General features: G+C 40.7%; 1 protein-coding gene across 3 annotated transcripts in view; it reads right to left on the bottom strand.

Annotated features, from left to right (window-relative positions):
• Window positions 1-19,757, bottom strand: part of MATN2 (matrilin 2) — a 113,402-nt gene that overhangs the window by 77,476 nt on the left and 16,169 nt on the right. For all 3 annotated transcript variants that reach the window (XR_010917805.1, XM_067536996.1, XM_067537004.1), the window contains exon 3: window positions 6,989-7,558. Coding sequence is in view for 2 of the 3 variants with exons in the window: in XM_067536996.1 (XP_067393097.1) it covers window positions 6,989-7,558 (570 nt within the window). In the remaining variant the exon portion in view is untranslated. The remainder of the gene's footprint in view (window positions 1-6,988; window positions 7,559-19,757) is intronic.

Here is a 19,757-nt window from a genome sequence, read left to right as displayed (position 1 = left end):
AAGGCATCCCCCATTGAACCTGGTCCCAGTCCCACCCTTGAACAAAAATGGTGGCATTTGTGCTTTTGTTTTGGGGCAAAGAGATCGACAACTGGATAACCCCACTGTCGAAAAATGTTCTTCACGACATCGTTGTTCAGTTCTGACTCATGATTCTGGCCGAAGTGTCTGCTGAGGGTGTCTGCAGTGGTGTTCTGGCATCTGGGTAAGCACCTATACCAGAGTTTCATGCTCATCCCTGTCGATTGATATAAAACATGCACATGATGTTGTCTGTCATTATCTTTATTGTCTTGTTTTTTATGAACAGTAGAAAATGATAGCAGGCACTGCAAATTGCTTGGTGTTCTAAGAGGTTTATGTGCAGACTGGTTTTGGTTTCTGACCATTGACACTGTATCATATGATTGTGGAGATGCACTCCCACCCTAGGAGTGATGCATCTGTGCTAACCATAAGTGATGGTGGCTGTTGTGAAAATTGGATTCCCATCATCATGTTGCTCTCCCGGGTCCACCATGGTAGGGAATCTTTGTCTTTGTTTGGCATCATCAGTATTCTGTTTAAACTGTTTCTGTGTGGTCTCTCGACCGAAGTGAGCCATCCCTCAAGGCAGCGCATATGCAGTCAGGCTTACTGGACCACTGCCTCCAAATCCATCCCATGTGGCTGCCATAAAACCTACATATCAGACCTGGACATAGAATATGCAAACATTCTTAAACAGTACCAAAACCCCCAATGATCCAGAAATAGCCTACCACTGCCTAGAGACCCTGGATGTAGCCCAAAGATCATGCTGGGGAAAAAGCCATCTCAGAAATCACAGTCAAGATCCATCAGGAAAGCATGGACATTCATCAGAAAATTTAGTGCAGCACAAAACCCAGATGCTGAAAAGAAGGTCTCTCCAAACAGTGTCACCACACACCTGATCAATATTGCTAACACAGACAAAGATAAACATTTTGAGATATCAATCTAAAAAGAGTGGTGTCAATACAAGCAATCTCCGCAGCTTGAACAAGACAAAAACTTTCAACCATTTTCTAGGGGAGAAAGAAAAAAGACACTGAAATAAATGAAATCAGGGAAAGCTTGTGGCTTTGACAATGTATCACCAGAACTACATCATCATCTTGGGAAGAAAAGCCAGTACTGGTTGTCTATCTTCATGTCCCACGTCATACAGGAGAACGACACCCAAGATATGGCAGAAAGTTAAGGTGATAGCTGATAAGGTGATACCAAAGTCATGTAAAGACCACCCTTTAACAGCCAGTTTTCATCACATAACTCTCCTGAATTGTAGTTACAAATTCTCGGAGTGAGTGGTCCTACAGAGAATTATACCCATGAGAGAACAACTTTTGAGTGAGGATCAGGCAGATTTCCAACCAAATAGAAGCACCTGCAGCACTTACTACATAAACTGAAAATGGATTTCAAGAGAAGAAAACTGGAGCTTTTTTTTTAACCTTATAGAAATTTATGACCCCATCTGGCACCCTCGTCTGCTATATAAGATGTCAAGAGTTCTTCCTAGGTGGGTTGTCATGGTACTGGAGCTGATGCTCAGAGGTGGAAATTTCCAGGTGGCTCTGAGCCACAAAACCAGCACCTGGAGATTCCAGAAAAACAGATTCATGCAAAACTCAGCCTGGGCACAAACTTTATATAATGTATTCACTAATTATGTACTGAGAACCACCTGCAGGCAGTTCATGTACATGTCACAAATCTGTCTGGGATAGAGAACCCTCTCTGGGAGCTATGTGGGGAATGTACGTGTGAGAGTCCAATTACCCCCACTCCAGCAGGTGTTGCGGGGTGTATCTTTCTAGCTGGCCAGCACTCAACCCTCCATTCGAGTCCTCTTGACTGTTTCTTCCCCTCTTGGGGCCCCAGATGAAACAACAAAACAGCCTACATTCAACAAACAAGGTAACCTGCCCCCTACCCCATTGCTCATATCGAAACCCCCAACTGCAGCTCCTGGGCTTCCATTTTAATAATGTATAGCAAAACCAACTGAATCCCCTTAACGTTTAATTAAAAAAACTTTGGAAAGGATATTAGATATGCAGTTCCCACGTGCAAGAATTACAGGTTGTAAATATCTCCCCCTAAACTTCATTTGTGGATTTGAAAGAGTCCTTTAAAAATTAGATCATCCATAGAGCTGGAGAGGAAAGAGTTTCCCATCCCGTAAAAATTTTTGAGATTTCAAAAATTTTCCCATTCTTCTCGGAACGAAATGAAGACCTTCCAAAAATTGTAATGAAAAGCCAGAGACAGTATGCGCACCATCCCAGAATAGCCAATAGCTTAGTGGTTAGGGCACAAATAATTATATATTCACTGGGACAGAGAGACACTCACTCTGTAGCCCAATGGTTGAGGCACTCACCTGGGATGTGGGAGATCTGGGTTCATGTTACTGCTCCAATGAACATTTAATTACACAAAGTGGAACAGCTCCAACAGGAGATAGAGACCCAGCCCAGAATAGCCAATAGCCTGGTGGCTAGGGCACTCCTAACCCTAACCACCTAACTATTGGCTATTCTGGGGTGGGTGGAGGTTTTTCTTTTGTTTTGACTAGAAAGTTTTGTCGAAATTGACCCTTTCTTACCAAAGATTTTTATTTTGAGAAACTGGCCTTTTCTGAACAAAAAAAACTGTTGTCAAAAAATTCGCAACCAGCTTTCTTCATCTGTGGCCTAATACTCTACCGTACCATTCAAGAGACTTGGGCTCAACTACCAGCCTAAGATGCTCAAACCTTGAACCAACAAGTGCTGTGGAGGCATTCCCTGAGCACATGAAGTACCTTTGGTCAAGCTGGCCCCACCTCCACATAGTTTAAAATAATAATAATAATTTTAAAAAACAGTTGTGTGCCATTTTACTGTTGACTCTATTTAAATATAATGTTGTCAATCCACTTTTAATTTTTTTAAATGCAACTCATTACCATGGCTAATAATATAGCAGAAAAAATGTCAAATATATTAATTAATATCATAATTATCAATAATAAAAATGTCAAAACAAAATCAAAATGTCATATATATTATTAATTAATATTAATTTCTGTCAGTAGGTTGTGATATCACTGCTTCCACTGGAGCCATGTTATAATATGGAGTGGTTCTAGAAAGGTCAGCCTCTCCACACTGCCATATCATCTGCATCACCCCTATTCTGGTGGGATCACTTCTAGGTGTGAGATGACATTTCGGTCTCCCCTCCCATTCATTGCTTGGAGTCTCTCCTGAGAACGCCAGCAGGAACACAAATTGTGATGGCTCATAGGAAGCAGATGCATATCCACCCGGACCAGGGTTTCACACAATTCTGAACACACTAATTTCTATTAACATCTTCCAAAGCGATGTCTATGCATAAGTATAAGGTAAAATAGAAAAACATATTTAATATATGGATTAGAATAGATCTTCTGTATTAATCTTAATATATATTAGGTATGCCATAGGACTTTTAAAAAGACTGCCTAAATAAATAATTACCTGATATAAAACTGTGACCCAGGGACTTCTTGGTACCCACTAGCAGAAGGAACAGGGATGCATAAGGTTACAGGGATCCCCTGCATCTGATTGTCATGTAAGATCTCTACTGAAAGCCTGCATCACTGATCATCCTAATAATTGAGAAATGTATGTAGGGATAAGATGTAAGCAGCTACACACACACACACACACACACACACACACACACACACACACACACACACACACACACACACACACACACACACACACACACACACACACACACACACACACACACACACACACACACACACACACACACACACACACACACACACACACACACACACACACACACACACTAAATTATACTCATAAGGTCTCAATTGGAATTGGTCACCAGAGAGTGATCGACAAGTTTCTTTCAGGCAGGAGATGCTTATCTACCTATCTGGCTATATGTAAACTGAATATTGTATACTTCACAATGAATGCCTATTTACAGTTTGAGCAAAACACTACACAGGCGAGCAAAATACTTATAAAGAGATTGCAAAGTTTACAGGGGAAATTCTCTAAGGAAAAAACAAGCAGCAGTGGTTACCCTGTTTAGAAGTGAAGACAATGGAGCATCATGATCTATATCTGGGACTATAGAGGTACATCCGGATATTCTACACCTTGATCTGTTTAACCCTGGCAGAGAAACTTTGGTTGAGCTTTCCTTTATGAGACGGGAGAATGTCTTATTAGTTCAGTTTAGGCTCTAGAAAGCATGATCTGATTTTATTTTCTATATAACCATTTGTGTCTATTAAATCTACTTGCTTCTTCTCAAATCTCTGCTCTTAGTTAAAATAAACTCATACTTATTTTCACTATAAATAAATCTAAGTGCTATGAGTCATGGTGGCAGAGGTGAAACTGGTGTGAATATTCTCTTGGGAGTAGCAGATCTGTGCATGTCCAGTGGTACAGAGGCTGGACAATCCAGGGGGATGCCCAGAGGCCTTGGGGTTTGGAGTGTGCCTATTGCTTACCTGCAGAGGGGCTGCAGAGCCTGCGTGGGCTGAGAGGGGAGTGCTTCTGTGGTCTGGGGCTGGTGTAGTTGGGGAGATGACCCCTGGCATGGACAAGGCTTCCTCATGCTAAGGGAAGGTGTTAGTGAGGTGCCTCGCAGCCCCAGGTACCCCCAGGAAGCATCACAGAAGTCATTTGCCTATTGCAAAGTAGTATATATTAGCAAAGGTTACATTTAACTTTTACTGCATGAATGAACAATATCGCAGTAATGGCTGTTCATAAGTTTTTCTACACAAAAAGGACTGTAAATGGAACAAAAATACTACCTAGTTTTCATGTCTTATTTCTAATCTCAAGGCACATACAGAGGTATTTCTTTGCACACTGTCAATATTTAAGGAACTGGAAGGGTTCCATATATACTGCCTGAACTCTGTATTTTGATTATAGCCAAGAGACCATTGTGACCCTAACAGCATCCCAATGCAAGAGGGCAAGAGGCTCATTCATATCTGATAGTAAACTTCAGCTGGTCTGACCAGTTCAGCATACCCCAGTCCATGAATGTCATAAACTATATCTGATATGCGTCATGTACGGTATCACTGGAAAGCTAATAACATTGATCATTAATATTCTTGCAGGTGCATGTACAGTAAATGCCCAAGGAACCATACAAATGTGAAGGAAATGAGAAACTAAACTGTGTTTATCAGACAAGTCTGGTGAGTGGGTAAACAAGTTTCTCTCTGTCAAAGGACAAGCTGATACCTCCAGCCAGGTGTCGTCAGAGTCATTTGGCAATCACATGGCAAGGATTCATTTGCATAGCAGAGGGAGGAACAGATCAATTTGCATTTTTGCAAACACGAAAGGGGGAAGAAACTGGCTTGCAACTTCCTTCGTCACAAGACTCCACATCTCTTTCCCTACAGCTTGAATTAACCTTTCTTAACCTTTTCTTTTTTGGGGCGGGGAACCTTCAGAAGAATCCATTTCAAAAGGTCACTGGACTATGAAAAAGAGAGGCAAAGAATGCCAAGCTACCTTTCAAAGGAACAGAGCACTTTTGACTTTGTGGAAGATCCTGACCAGAGGGGTGGTCTGCCATCTTGCTGGAAGGTAGTGTGGTAAGAATCTGACCTTGAACTAAGACTGTAGTTTTGTTAAGTCTTTTTTGCTAGGAAGCATTTTTCACTTTTATTTGCTTGTAACCATTTCTAACTTTGTTTCATTCTTGAACTTACTTAAAATTCTATCACTTCTTGTTAATCTAAACCAGGGGTGGGGAACCTTTTTTGTGCCAAGGGCCTGATGAGTGTCCGCCGCTGAATTCCCCCCCGCCGCCGAAAAGGGGCAAACGGCGGCAGGGTTTCGGCGGCGGGCACTGCCCCCTCCCCCTCCGGAACCGCGCGCGCCGCCGAATTCCCCCCCACCACCGCCGAATTCCTGCCGAATTCCCCCCCTCCCCCCCACCGCCGAATGGGCCTGCGGGCCGGACCAAATGATTTTGCGGGCCTTATACGGCCCGCGGGCTGGACGTTCCCCACCCCTGATCTAAACCAACCCAGTTCTGCGTTTTGAATTGAAGTGATTGTTAACTCCAGTTAAAGTGATAAGTTGTGCATTTTGTCCTTTTAGAGGAGCAAAAAACCTTATGATTCCTCTGAATGGTTTAGGAAAGGGCTGCACATTGCAGAGCACACAGTCTTGGGAAAACTCAGGACTGTGGAGTGTTGAGGCTACCTTGCCTGGTGCAACCAAACATCTGGTGGATACAAGAGTGTGGCTGGGGTGTAACAAGCAGGCTGCTGGAGTCAGAGCTGCTGGTCCAGAGCTACTTATCACACAGACACTCAGGGCATGCTTGTAAGATGACTTGTAGCATTCAGACAAAGGAGCTACAGCAGCAGAACAATTTAAGGCACCCAGGATTACAGGACTGATAGTGACAGAAACCTTCACTGGTCTGGACTGCACCCAGAATGTGACAACCATGAAGCTTACAAATTTAAAGATCAGTATTAAATGAAATATATTCAAAAAATTATTATAGCTCAAATTACTTATCTGATATTTAAGTAGCAAACGATGGTAAATTCTGCTAAAGTAATAATAAATGGTAAAAAAAAACTGTATGTGTATTTCACCCATTGAATATTTCCACTAGGAATTAAATCACATTTTAATGGTTTCCAACAGGAGAACTGTCTATCTCCCACACAGATATAGCTGCTATTTTGAGTGTCTTTTGGCTAAATCTCTTATTGGTGTATACATTTTATATGAATTAGGCAGAATATATTTTCTGGTTTAGTTAGCTTTCTGCTTAGCTTTTATGTTGCACCACAAAACCTAAGTCATTTTTCTTTTGAAGTTTTTGCATGCTTGTTTTTTACCCCGAATATTTTCACCCAGGCTTTCAAATCCACAAATAATTGTCTTACCACAAAGTTGAGTCTGGAATGCAGAGGTTAGTGTTTCAATCTGACTGAAATTAGCCACCAAAAAGACATGCTCTTCATGAGGTTCACTTCCAATGGACTTCAAGGTGTTCATATCCACTCTTCCGACACCAATGGCAAAAATCAGGATGCCTGAGTTCCGGGCTTTAGCTGCAACCTCTGCCACGGGATCCTGTGGTCTCCCATCTGTCACTATCATGATAATTCTGGGCACATTCTGGCTCAGTGGCCGCGCCCCTTCTGATTCTGAAAATGCAATGTTCAGCGCATACTGAATAGCCAATCCAGTCATGGTGCCAGTGGCCAAGTGCATCATTCTTTTCACTGCTCGTTCCACATCATGTTTCCTCCTGAATGTCTTCAGTGAAAACTCATGTTTGACTGTGCTGCCATACTGAATGAGGCCTACTCTGGTGATGTCAGGACTGATGTCTAGGAACTGCAAGATGGTTAAAATAAATTCCTTCACTTTTTCAAAGTCATAAGGGCGTACGCTGCGAGAGCTGTCGATGATGAAGACGAGATCAAGACGTTTGCGGCTGCAAGCATTCTCTAGAAGGGAAAAAACACAAAGACTTTGACTAGAATTCTAAAATACAAAGCAGATCTGGGTGGCCCAAAGACTCAACTGTGCTGGCAAAACAATGAGCTACCATGTATCTCAAGGGAAAGCAAAGTCCAACCAAGGACCAAGTACTACTTTTCTACAATTCAGCTACTCTTCAATGCAGAAATGTGATCTAAAGAGAGGAAAGTTTCAACCACATGTGCATTTCCTAGTAACATTCTGGTCATTTCCTTCTCTCACTGCACTTTCCTTTCCTTCTCTTATATAGCCTATCCTGCTCTTCTAGCTTTTTCAATGACTGTCATTCCCTCTGCCCTCCTCTCTCCCTCCACCTCATCCTTCTCCTCCATATTGTCCAGCTCCGTCCCATCCTCTTCAATACTTTTTCAGTCCCTCTTGTCCTAACAATCCCTCTTTTTTCCTTCCCCCTCCACTTCCCCTAATCCCAATTTCTCACTCTTTTAGGTATCTCACTAATGTTTTAATCTTTCTCTACTCCCATAACCTGTCAGCACTTTTCACCAGTGTAAGGAGGGAAAGAGGAGGAAGAAGGAACTGGCATAGGTATTTATCATATAGTCTTTAATTACATGGTCACATACTATTTTTTCCACTTGATCCCTGCTTTATTCAGTGCACAAGATGAACAATGTTCACTGAAAGAGCAGCTATTCAATATTTTGTTTTGTCCTCATTATTCAAACCATTGCCCTATGACTTATTTACTGCACACTATTTAAACTCTGCTCTGAAGACAAAATTATTATTTTCCTCATGGGTTTTTCTATGGAACTCATCACTATGGTATCGGATTGCTTCACATACGTTCATTAATTTATTTTTTCTGTGATGAATGGTGAGATTATTATCCCTATCTAAGAGGGGGAACTGAGACAGAGAGTTTAAAGGTTAAAAATGTCTGCTAGTTTTGTGTATCCAATTTGAGATCCAATAGGCCTGATTTTTCATAGACTTTAGCATTATATAGTGCTGTACACATTCAAAGTACAGCTCTCAGTGACTTCAACGGCAGCTGGGAATACTCACCACTTCTGCCAATCAGACCTTAGGTCTCAAGTTGTGCACACAGAAAATAAGGAACATATAATCTGTAGCCAACTGTGTAAAGTTAAGCAACTTGCCTTGCATCACAAAGGAAAATTGGAATCCCATTTTTCACTCTAGAATTCAAGTTCATTAACCATGGGGCCATCTTTTCTCTTCCTGCAGTCCCGTCTCATTCACTACACACTTTCCAAATTCAGCAACAAATTGGGCAGGATTGTATAGACAACAGCCTTCTTCACTACCTAGCCCTGATTCATTCCCAGAGAACCATCTATCTTGTGCTCCAAATGAGGCAGGGGTTCCATGAAAAATATAGTATGTGATCAGGTCCTCAATCAAAAATGTATAATACATATGCACAAGTAGGGTGGCCACTCACAGGTTCTTGGGATATTGGAGGTTCCTGTACTTCCAAGAATGGCTTGACCTAGCCTCCGCCACCGTCACCTTACACACAGAGCGCATGTGAAGTTGTGCTGCATGAGGGGTGCCCCCACTGGTGTGACCTTGCACGCACAGTGCATGTGCGGTCATGCCACATGGAGGGTGCCATCTTTAAGTGCATGCTGCTCTGTCCCACTGGTGTGAACTCACACACACAGTGCAAGAGGTCATGCTGCCTGGTGAGCATCGTGTTTAAGAGCACAACATCCATCAGCATGACCTCATATACATGGTGTGTTCAAGGTCATGCCAGAGGGAGTGGAGAAGCACACTCTTAAAAATGGTGTCCCCCATGCAACACCAGACAAAACCAATTTTGTCCCAGTAATGGATGCAGGACAAATCACCCCAAAAGAGGACTGTCTGGCTCAAAGCCAGATTAGTGGCTTCCCTACACACAAGGGAGCTGATTTAAAGTTAAACCAGTGCAACTTCTGTGTGCAGACAAGCCCTTATTGAAGTTCTTTTGTGAACAGCCGAAGAATATTAACTACATGTTTCTGCCAATGAGAGGGAAAGAAAAGGATCCTGTTTCCATTCACTAAATCAGAGGCCTTCTCATAGGCAACCAAGAACATTTGTAGGCATGGAACAGAAATGCTATTTGCTGACCATAAAATAACTGCATGGATTTATTTCTGTGGAATCTACAGTACAGCTTTATTCATAAGCAGACGAATAAGCAAGAGCTGCATAGTATTTCAAAATCAGAGGATGTTGAACATAAGCCAAAATGAGCAAAAATGGAATTCCAATTTTAATGGGATACAGGCTTGCTGGCATATTAACCAGTTTTCTATATCATTATCATACCGCTGTATCTAATTATTACATGTTTTTTGCTAAAGCAAAATGAAACACTGTCATAATTATACTGCAACACCACACAGGTACAATGTGGGATAATTTACAGGAGTGGGGGCAAAAGGCAAGAAAGCTAACTATTGAAGAAGGGCTAAGGCTGCTTCTCTGGAAAGCTGGCATCAAAACTACTTTATCACCAGTAAAGTTAGGCCAAAATTGGAACCTCATGCCTGAATCTCTTTGAGTTTCAGAGCAGCTTTTCAATTTAAATCTAAGGTTTTGGAATCACCTCAATGGCTCTGGTTCTTGTTGGATCCAAAAAAGGAAGAAGTAGGGGGGTTAGATGCAGATCTCTATATAGAGAAGTTTGGGCAGTATCAGCACAACAGTACTGGACTGTGCTATTGAAATTCTACAGCCCTGAATGGATTGATAGTAAGGGTATAGATTCCATGAAGAGTACAATACATTTCAGTATTATTTTCATCAGTAAAATTCTTATCTATAGTAATATCAGATACTTGAAAATAAGACAATAGTTTCTTTGTGGATTTAAATCTTTGTCTTCAAATGATTTTTTTTTTTAAATCAACAATTAGATTGCTTGGAGGTGCTATTTTGATGGGTTGATGTGATAGCGTTGGCATTATTAATACTGACGTAACTGAACTCAGTTCAGTGAAAAATAAAACTAACCCTTGTATTACGTATAACTCTTTAATTGAGAAAAAGAATGGTATTTTTGAGACCGAAGACTGACCAGTATGAGAACAATTCTTTGTCATTTGCGTTTAAACTTTTGCTAGACTTCTGCCCTTTTGTTTGGCACTTCTTCATTTCCTTGATTTTGCAAATTTTAGTTTACAGGGCAAGTGAGAAGTGATGTCATTTTTCCTTAATTTTGGGAGCTCATCCACTTGTTCATGGAACAGATAAGCAATTCACAACTTTGGCAAACAACTCCATATCCAATAGTGATCACCTTTAGTTGTTCATATGAGAAGCAGCGCATTCATAGATTCTAGAAATGGGAAAGATCTGTTCTGTCATCTAGTCCAACTCCTGGCCAAAGCGAATTTCAGTATTGTCAACCTCAAGAGTCCAAAAATCATGAGTCACATCCTCCAAAATGATGAGACTGGCCCAAAAATCATGACACAAAGAAAAGCTGGTATCATGTTTTGGTTTATTTTATTTTGGTTTATTTTTTTTAACTCCCTCTGCGCACCTCCAGGGTGCATGTAACAATTACAGTGTTGCAACTTTCCCAAATGTAAAGAATACGATGATTTTGGCTCTCATTGAAAGGACCCAAATGAGATCAAATTTCACAGATTTGTATAACATGCTGCTGTACGATCAGCGATCAGGTGGTCACCAAAAGCTTTGGAGACCCAATAAGATCACCAGTGACAGACGTAGTCTGAATCTCAAGCCAGAATGTCTTAAGGAGTAGGTAGAGATCAATCTGGGCGGTGCTCTATCTTCAAGGAGGCCATGTCCCTTGGTGATGATGATGATGTGTAAAAAGCTGCCTGATGGTACAGAGCTCATGGCATCCCTGTCATTGCAGAGGTTTAAGAACAGGTTAGAAAATCAGCTGTCAGGGATGGTCTAGGTATACTTGGTCCTGCCTCAGCATGAGGGGATGGACTAGATGACTTCTTGAGGTCCCTTCCAGCCCTACATTTGGGAATGGAAAGATGTAAATATTTGGGTTCCCCAAGGATCTGTACTGGGACCAGTACTGTTCAATATATTCATAAATTATCTGGAAAAAGGTGAACAGTGAGGTGGCAAAGTTTGAAGATGATACAAAATTATTAAGATATTTAAGTCCAAAGCTGACTACGAAGAGTGACAAGGGGATCTCACAAAACTGGGAGACTGGGCAACAAAATGGCAGATGAAATTCAATATTGATAAATGCAAACATAATTCCAATATCCCAAAATGATGGGGTCTAAATTAGCTGTTGCCATGCAAGAAATATCTTTGAGTCATTCTGGATATCCGCTCAATGTGCTGCAGCAATCAAAATAGCTAATAGACTGTTAGGAACCATTAGGAAAAGGATAGATAATAAGACTGAAGAGATCATACTACCACCACAGAAATCCATGGTATGCCCACACCTTGAATACTGCGTGTGGTTCCAATTGTCCCAATCTGTTAAAAGATATATTACAGGAGTGGCCAAACTCACTGACCTCCCAAGACTTCCCTCCCCACTGAGCAGAATCCTCTAGCCCCAACACCCTGCTGCAGGGCAGAAGCTCTGAGCTCCCCATCCCAGTCTGATAGATGGAGAATGGGGGGGAGGGTGGATTAATAGGGGGCTCCGTGAGCTGCATCTTAACTGTAAAAGAGCTGCATGTGGCTCACAAGCCACAGTTTGGCCACCCCTGATATATTAGAATTGGAAAAGGTATGTAGAAGGGCAACAAAAATGAGTAGGGGTATAGAACAGCTTCCATCAGAGGAGAGATTAAGAAGACTGGGACTGTTCTATTTGAAAAAGAGATGACTAAGAGGATATGATAGAGGTCTATAAAATCATGAATGGTGTGGAGAAAGTGAATAAGGAAATGGTATTTACCCCTTCACATAACACAAGAACCGTGGATTACTCAATGAAAGTAATGGGCAAGAGGTTTAAAACTAACAAAAGGAAATATTTCTTCACACAACGCACAATCAACCTGTGGAACTCGTTGCCAGGGGATGTTGTGAAGGCCAAGACTGTAACTGGGTTCAAAAAAGAATTAAATAAATTCATGGAGGATAGGTTCATCAATGGCTATTAGCCAAGATGATTATGGACACAATCTCATGTCCTGGATGTCCCTAAGCCTCTGACTGCCAGAAGCTGGGAGTGAATGACAGGGGATGGATCACTCACTAATTGCCCTGTTTTGTTTATCCCTTGTGAGGTGTCTGGCATCAGCCACTTCTGGAAGATTATCTAGCCCAGTATTTGATCTGACCCAGATTGATCTGACCCAGTGTGGCCATTCTTATGTTACATTAGTCTTTCCTGGTATGTCAGAATGAATGATTGTTATAGGAAGCAATTATTGTATAAATATAATATAAAGCAACAAAAGACTAGTGCAATTTAGTAAATGTGGAAGTGAAATATATATATATATGCTAACTGCCAAAGCCATTTACAAGAAGCTTATACCAGCACCAGAAAGTTTTTTGTTACACAATAAGACAAACAATTTAAGCAAAAAACAAAGAAAGAGGGATGAGTAGCTTACTTAAGAAAGGATGAGATTATAGAAAAATTATTGCCTAAAAAGGCAATGCAATAAATGACAATTATAAGATTCAATATACTATGTCTCTTAGCTCACTCCAAAACGAATTCTTCTAATCAGATATAAGCACAATTATTAAGTTTATGATGTTGTCAGCAATAACAAGATTATTTTTACATCTTACCTTTACATAGGTAGCAGACAAAAATTCCTCACCCAGGTTTAAACAAAAGGGAAAGAAAAGAAAGCTATTCTCTACTCTTACTTGTCTTGAGGCCATCTCTACTTCACCTTCAATCTCTTCTTCCTCCTTTCACAGTCTCTCATTGCTCTACACTCTCAGCTAGCGCACTACAAAGCCATACCTCTTTCCCTAGTTTCTCACATCTCCTCACTTTCTTCTTGTTTTTGTACAGAATCATAGACATGTAGGGCTGGAAGTGACCTCAAGAGGCTATCTATTCCATTCCCCACGCTTAAGCAAAATTAAATTTCTTCTGGTTTCTTCTCTCTCTCTCTCTCTTCCCCTCTTATTATTACCATCTCCTCTGTAGGATAATGAAAATCTTACCAAGCTTGTTTCAAAATGGGTTCATGATTCATTGTGTGCCAAAAATAGTTCTTAGGCCCTGACATTCACAAAGGTTTGAGTTCTGGTTTTCTTTTGCTGTGAAAACTGACGAAGTTTGGGTTTGACTAGCTCTCACATATTCACGCATATTTGCATAGGATTTCTTGGTTTGTCAGCAGTAGGTCTGGCCTACTGGCCATAATGGCAGATAAATATGACTTTTCCCTAATAAACAATACTCAAACTTAAAATTCATTGGCGAGGAGAGCCTCACATTAGTCACAGATACTCAAGATAAAAAAATCCTTGCAAAAAGCTTAGATAGGAAGGGAGTACAAATAAATAACTCTAGGGAACTGCAGAAGCTTTGCAAAGGCACATCAATTACTGCGCCCTCTTTTCTGTTTGGAAAGTACCTACCACATTTTGTGCTTATTACCAAAAATCTATACATAGGAATAATTCTGAGTGCTCTTCAGTTCCAACTGATTATTTTGCACAGCTTTACTCCACCCTTCATTTTTTCCCCTCTCCTTCCTCCCCTCTCAATCTCTTACTCCATTCCTTATTGTAAAGTCCTTCAGCAGGGTGACTTGGAGAAAAGCATTCTCTAATATTTTAAACCTCCAATCACGACTTCACTACCTCTGCACCAAAACCTTCCATCATGTTCCAGCAGATATCCTGCCCACAGACTTTTCCATTTCCTTCCATACACAAATGCTCTATTACCAAATCACTTCAGAAGATCCTTATATTGTCCCCTTTTTTACCTCTTTCTTCCTATTCACCCCTACCAAAGCACCACAGTAATGATTAATCTGAAGTACCTCTCCTCCCAGAGCACCAAAGAAACAAATGAGTTCAAATACTTCTTTAATTCCATACTCCGTGCTGGAGCTGTGTTTGGCATGAAGCACACCTCCTTGCCATTTACATGGATCATAGGGATACAGATTCTGATGCCTTAGAGTACCTCAGTTGTCCTCCCTTGTTTGAGCTGTTATCAGTGAGGTATGAATGTCATGTCTGCTCCCAGCTGAGAACAGATGATACATGTAGGGGACTAAGGATCTCCTTCCTGAGCAACCAAAGGGATGTGCAGGAACACAACTAGTATTACTTTTAATCCAGTTCCTATGGACAGTTTGAGGCATTTTCTTCTCTTTGCTTCCTCCTCCTCCTGCCTATGTAACAAACCATAACAGAAACATAAACATAAAATTGTGTGTGTGTGTGTATAGAGGAATTCTTCATTTCTTTCTTCTCACAGATCTGAAACTTCTATGTGGCCTACTTCTTAGCTTTCCTAAGGCATCATACTGGGGACATGGAAATAATTATAGCTGAGAAGGGCCAGGTTTAAAAAGTAAATAGCTTTTGGAGGATTTGTGAGGAAAATTCAATGAAAAACAATATAAATTTAATGAGTTTGTACTGTTCTCCTTTCAGGATAGCATATTAAAATTTTGTAAAAAGGTACCTAGCAATCTTTTAAAAAATGTGAATTTCTGACTCTGTATACAAATAGACTTTTCCTATACATTGTAAGCTGTCAGTCATCTCAACATTAATCATTAAAGGGATGACTTGCAACAAGTTACTTTTATCCAGAATGAACAGATTCTCACATTTCAGGAGTTGTCTTTTCTGGTTGCCATAAATTCCTTTGGAAACAATACCATGAGCTAGTGCCAAATAGCGTGCAAATAAATGAAGTGCTTGCTACATCAAACCAGCTGGGACATTACATTTGTACCGCTACTTCACCAATAGCCAGATAAATACTCGGGGCTCCAGAGTTTTCAAAGCAATTTTCTCCACTCTTTGCCCACAAGACTCCCTTTACTGCTTACTTACCTTTCCTGTAAAGTGAAGCAGCTTCTCAGCATCCCCTGAAAAATGCTTCTCTCAGTATTTTCACAATGATTTTGCACATCTGCAGTTTCTTTTAATTGGTAAATTGAAGTGCTTGCACTGGAGCCAGGAACACTACATTTTTGGATGTTTCATGTTCTTTTTGGCCTGACCTTCCCCTTAAGGGAAAATGTGCATAGCAGGTTTAGTGCTATGTATGAACACACACACACACACACCGCCAAGTGGAGTTTTTAATTTTACAGTATGACTCATTTTCAAAGCAGACTGTGTTCCAAACAGATACAGTACATAACAGTAGCTTGGTGGTGGTGTTTTTTAAAACAATCAGTTTCAAGTAGTGAATGCACAATTTAAAAAGAATAAAAAACTTTTGCAGTTTAGTACATGATTTATAGTATTGTCCCCAGAAATAGATGTTCCTTTCATGAATTATAATCCCTATTTAAATAAAAACAGCTAGAGAAATGCCCATGTATCAGAGAAAACTTATAGACAGAATTAGGACAGCTTTCTGGAAAAATCTGGACAAGAACATGTTTTTCTTGTACCACTACCAGAATACTGCCTTCCCAGAGTCAGAATAGTTACTGCATTGGTCACTAACTGCTGGAAAGAGGCCAGTAATGTTGGATTCATGAGTTAAAAATGAGCAGTAAAATCTGAACACAACAACTTGTAAACTATGTTAATGTTAAATATGTGACTAGAGATTGTCCAGGCAGATCAAAATCCCAGACCTAAAAGCTCTTTATTTTTGAGGCATTCAGATTAGAGCTGTGAGATTTAGGCCCATCCCTACATAGAACACAAACCGTCATAGGCAAACAAAAGTTGAAAGTCAGAGAGAACAGAACTTGTTAATTGGAAGTGGCAGTTTGGGTAAAGGACAGGACTTCTATATCACTGTTTCAAAACCACCCAAGTAAGTAGCGATCAAAAGCTATTACCATCTGATAATGTTCAGTGGTCCATGTTAACAGTGTTTGTTGGTCTCAGTCCAGCCCCTATTGGATAAGTGAACCACAATATCACCACCACAACTGGCACTAATTGGCAACCTTGTCAGCAGTCTCAGCAGAAACATCAAAGATTGAATGGGAATGGAGACTGAACCCTCTAACTCCTACAGCTGATGCCTCCATGTCAAGTCAGTATCACAGGGCAATGTGGAAAGCTTCACTGTCACTGTCCTTTTTGTCCTCTCATTGGAAAGACTAATTTAATCCAGGAGTATTAATCTGACATTTTTTGTGAGAAAAAATTTCACACACAACACATACACACAAGTGTAAAAACTAGATGGTATATAATGTATTTTTAGAATAATCTTGTATTGCTTGATTGTCTAGAGTGAATGAATCACAAATGTAGGCAGCACTCCACATGCATTGTATTACTTCCATTCATGCTATTAAGAGAATAACGTGTATAATCAAGGGATAAATCATTATGTCTTTAGTTGCAAAATATAATTCAACAGACATGCAATTTGACTAACAGCAGTTTTTACTGGACATAGTCCAATTACATTTCTTTTTAGGCCTCCTCTCTTTCTCTGAGTGTGTGTATGTGTGTTTCAGTTCCATGCAGATTCATTTAGGTAACTTCTAGTAGTTTAAGTTCCAGTGCTACACATGCCATTGAAAGAAATGTTCCCTACATTAACATTTCCTCTGTTTATATACTTACTCTGAGAAACAGGTAGATATATAATTTATATTCCTAGAAACAGAATGATTGTCATTACCTGACTGCCATTGCAAAGCTCATTCAATTACCCAAATGCATTCAGACTATAACTCCCAGAAATTGGTATGCTTATGTCATATGAAATACATACAGGCTTTACCCAGAGCAGATATCTGTTTAGAAAACAAACTTATTTCTCTAAAAAATATCAATTTGTTGTTTTGTAGAATAAAAGATAAGAACATTGGAGTATTTATATAGCTGTTAGCTGGTCCTCTCAATCTGGTTGCAGAGGTCCAATATTTTATTTTAGTTATATTGTGCTTTACCTTTGCCATATGTGAAATGAACTAGCTAATGTATTCTGATGGGACATTTTGCCCCTTGAACTGTATAGGCAAATCTGCTTCCATAAAGAGTATTATAAATAATCTATTTCACTTAGTTTCCTAAAAACAATATTACACTAGCTATTGAAGTTCTTACTGGGCTGACCCTCAGCTACTTTAAAGATCACTTCACAGCTACAAGATACAACTTTCCTCCCCCTCCAAGTTCAACAAAAGTTCCTTGATAGGAAAATCAACAGCTCAGTATAATAACTGGAACTCTAACTAGAGAGGCATGGAAGACTACCTGACCTTGTGTGGAGAAAGGGGGATTATTCTGCCCCAAGTCACCCTCAACTCAAACACACTATCTACAGATTCAAGTGGACAGGGGAGTTGTGTTGTCTCATGAAGAGGCAGCAGGCTGGAGCAGATGTTCCCAGCAGACAGGAAAGGAGGAAATTCCACAGGCACCCCAGTACTAAGAGATTGAGAGTCCCTGAAGAGGTCCACTCCAGAGTCTGCTCCTGTTGGAGCAGGTACTATCTACCTCCCACAACTATGAATTTGGGTGAATCACAGGAACAGTAGTATCCACTGATTGACCACCAGTGGGTGGAGATGGTGAGTCCTTTGAACCTGACTTGGGTTCCTTGCCTCCTCCTTGGGCAAGCAGATGATCTATATGCCATCTTATGAGGGAATCTTCCACTGCAACCTGACAGGAAAGCAGGCCTGTAACTTTTAGGATCATTCCAGGTAGTCATTTGGGCATTCCTGCAAAGCTAGAAACTCAAACAAGTACTCGAGGAGACAAAAAGCAAGTGCCCTGTTGATGGTCTTAACTGTGTTTCATAGTTTCTTGATGTTGACACACTTGTTTCTCCAGACAAGGTTTCAAGAAACACCAGTAGGTATATATCATCAGTAGGTCTGCAGGCAATACCTTCCACATTGTGGCATGAAGGGTTGTTCTATAATTGCACAAGAACCGAGACAATCTGGACTGCAGCAACCCCTCAGTAACCTTCCTGAGTCCATTTTTAAAGGACTGAACAATCCTCTCTACCATCCCGTTTGTAGACAGGTGGTAAGGAGCAGATGTTCTATATTTGCTTCCATTAGCCCTCAAGAAGGCCCCAAATTTCTTACTGGTAAAGACACTAGTGTTGTCAGAGATCACAGTGTCAGGCAGTCCATGTGCGCTAAACAAAAAAAATGAAGCTCCCCAATAGTTATAGATGAGGTAGCTACTCTGGCCAGAATGACTTCCATCCACTTAAAATGTGCATCCACCATAACAAGGAATGTTGACTCAATGAAGGGGCTGGCATAGTTGATCTTTAGTCTGATCCAAGGCCTTCCTGGCCATTCCCATGGCAATAAGTCTGCTGTGGGAGGCAATTTCCTTAACTGTTGGCCTGTGGGACAGGCCAGTACTGATTATTTTATCTCTCTATCTAGGCTTGGTCAGGAGACATAGCTTCTGGCCAGAGTTTTCATTCAGGTCATCCCAGGGTGAGTTCTATGCAGTTCCTCCAGTATTAACCTTCTTGCCTGGAGAGGTATTACAACTTGAGATCCTCAGAAGAGAACTCCGCCTTGGACACACAGTTCCCAACACCTGTGAAAATAAGGATGTATGTCTGAAGATACCATCAACTTGGGCCATCCATGCTGTACAAAATGAGAGATCTAGGACAGAACAGGGTTTCATTTAGTCCACTGGGTGATCTTCTTAGCTGTTACTGGAGCTTCTTCTACTCTGCCTAAAGCTAGCACCACTTCTTGAGGTACAGAAATATCTTCTGGTGGTCTGCCCACTGGCAGCCAAATGATGCAATCCGCATTGGCAATTGTCAGTCCAGGCTTATATATCGGCTGATGTTGGAAGGCTGTTAGCAATAATGCCCAAAATCAGAAGTTCTAAAAGTGGCTTATGGTCAGTTATTATAATTAATTGTTGCCCATATAGATATTGATGGAACTTCCTGACAGCAAAAACAATAGCCAATCTTTCCTTATCTAACTGGGAATAATGTTGTTCTGGCAATGACAAGGAGCATGAGGCACAAGAGACTGGCCTGTCAGTCCCATCTTCCATTCGATGCAAAAGTACTGCACCCACACT

Source organism: Emydura macquarii, unplaced genomic scaffold, assembly GCF_026122565.2.
Source record: "Emydura macquarii macquarii isolate MOO-44397 ecotype Brisbane River unplaced genomic scaffold, CSIRO-AGI_Emac_v2 contig_383, whole genome shotgun sequence".
Lineage (NCBI taxonomy): Eukaryota > Metazoa > Chordata > Testudines > Chelidae > Emydura > Emydura macquarii.
The sequence above is the reverse complement of the archived record's forward strand: the minus strand, read 5'-3'. Positions and strand labels throughout refer to the sequence as shown.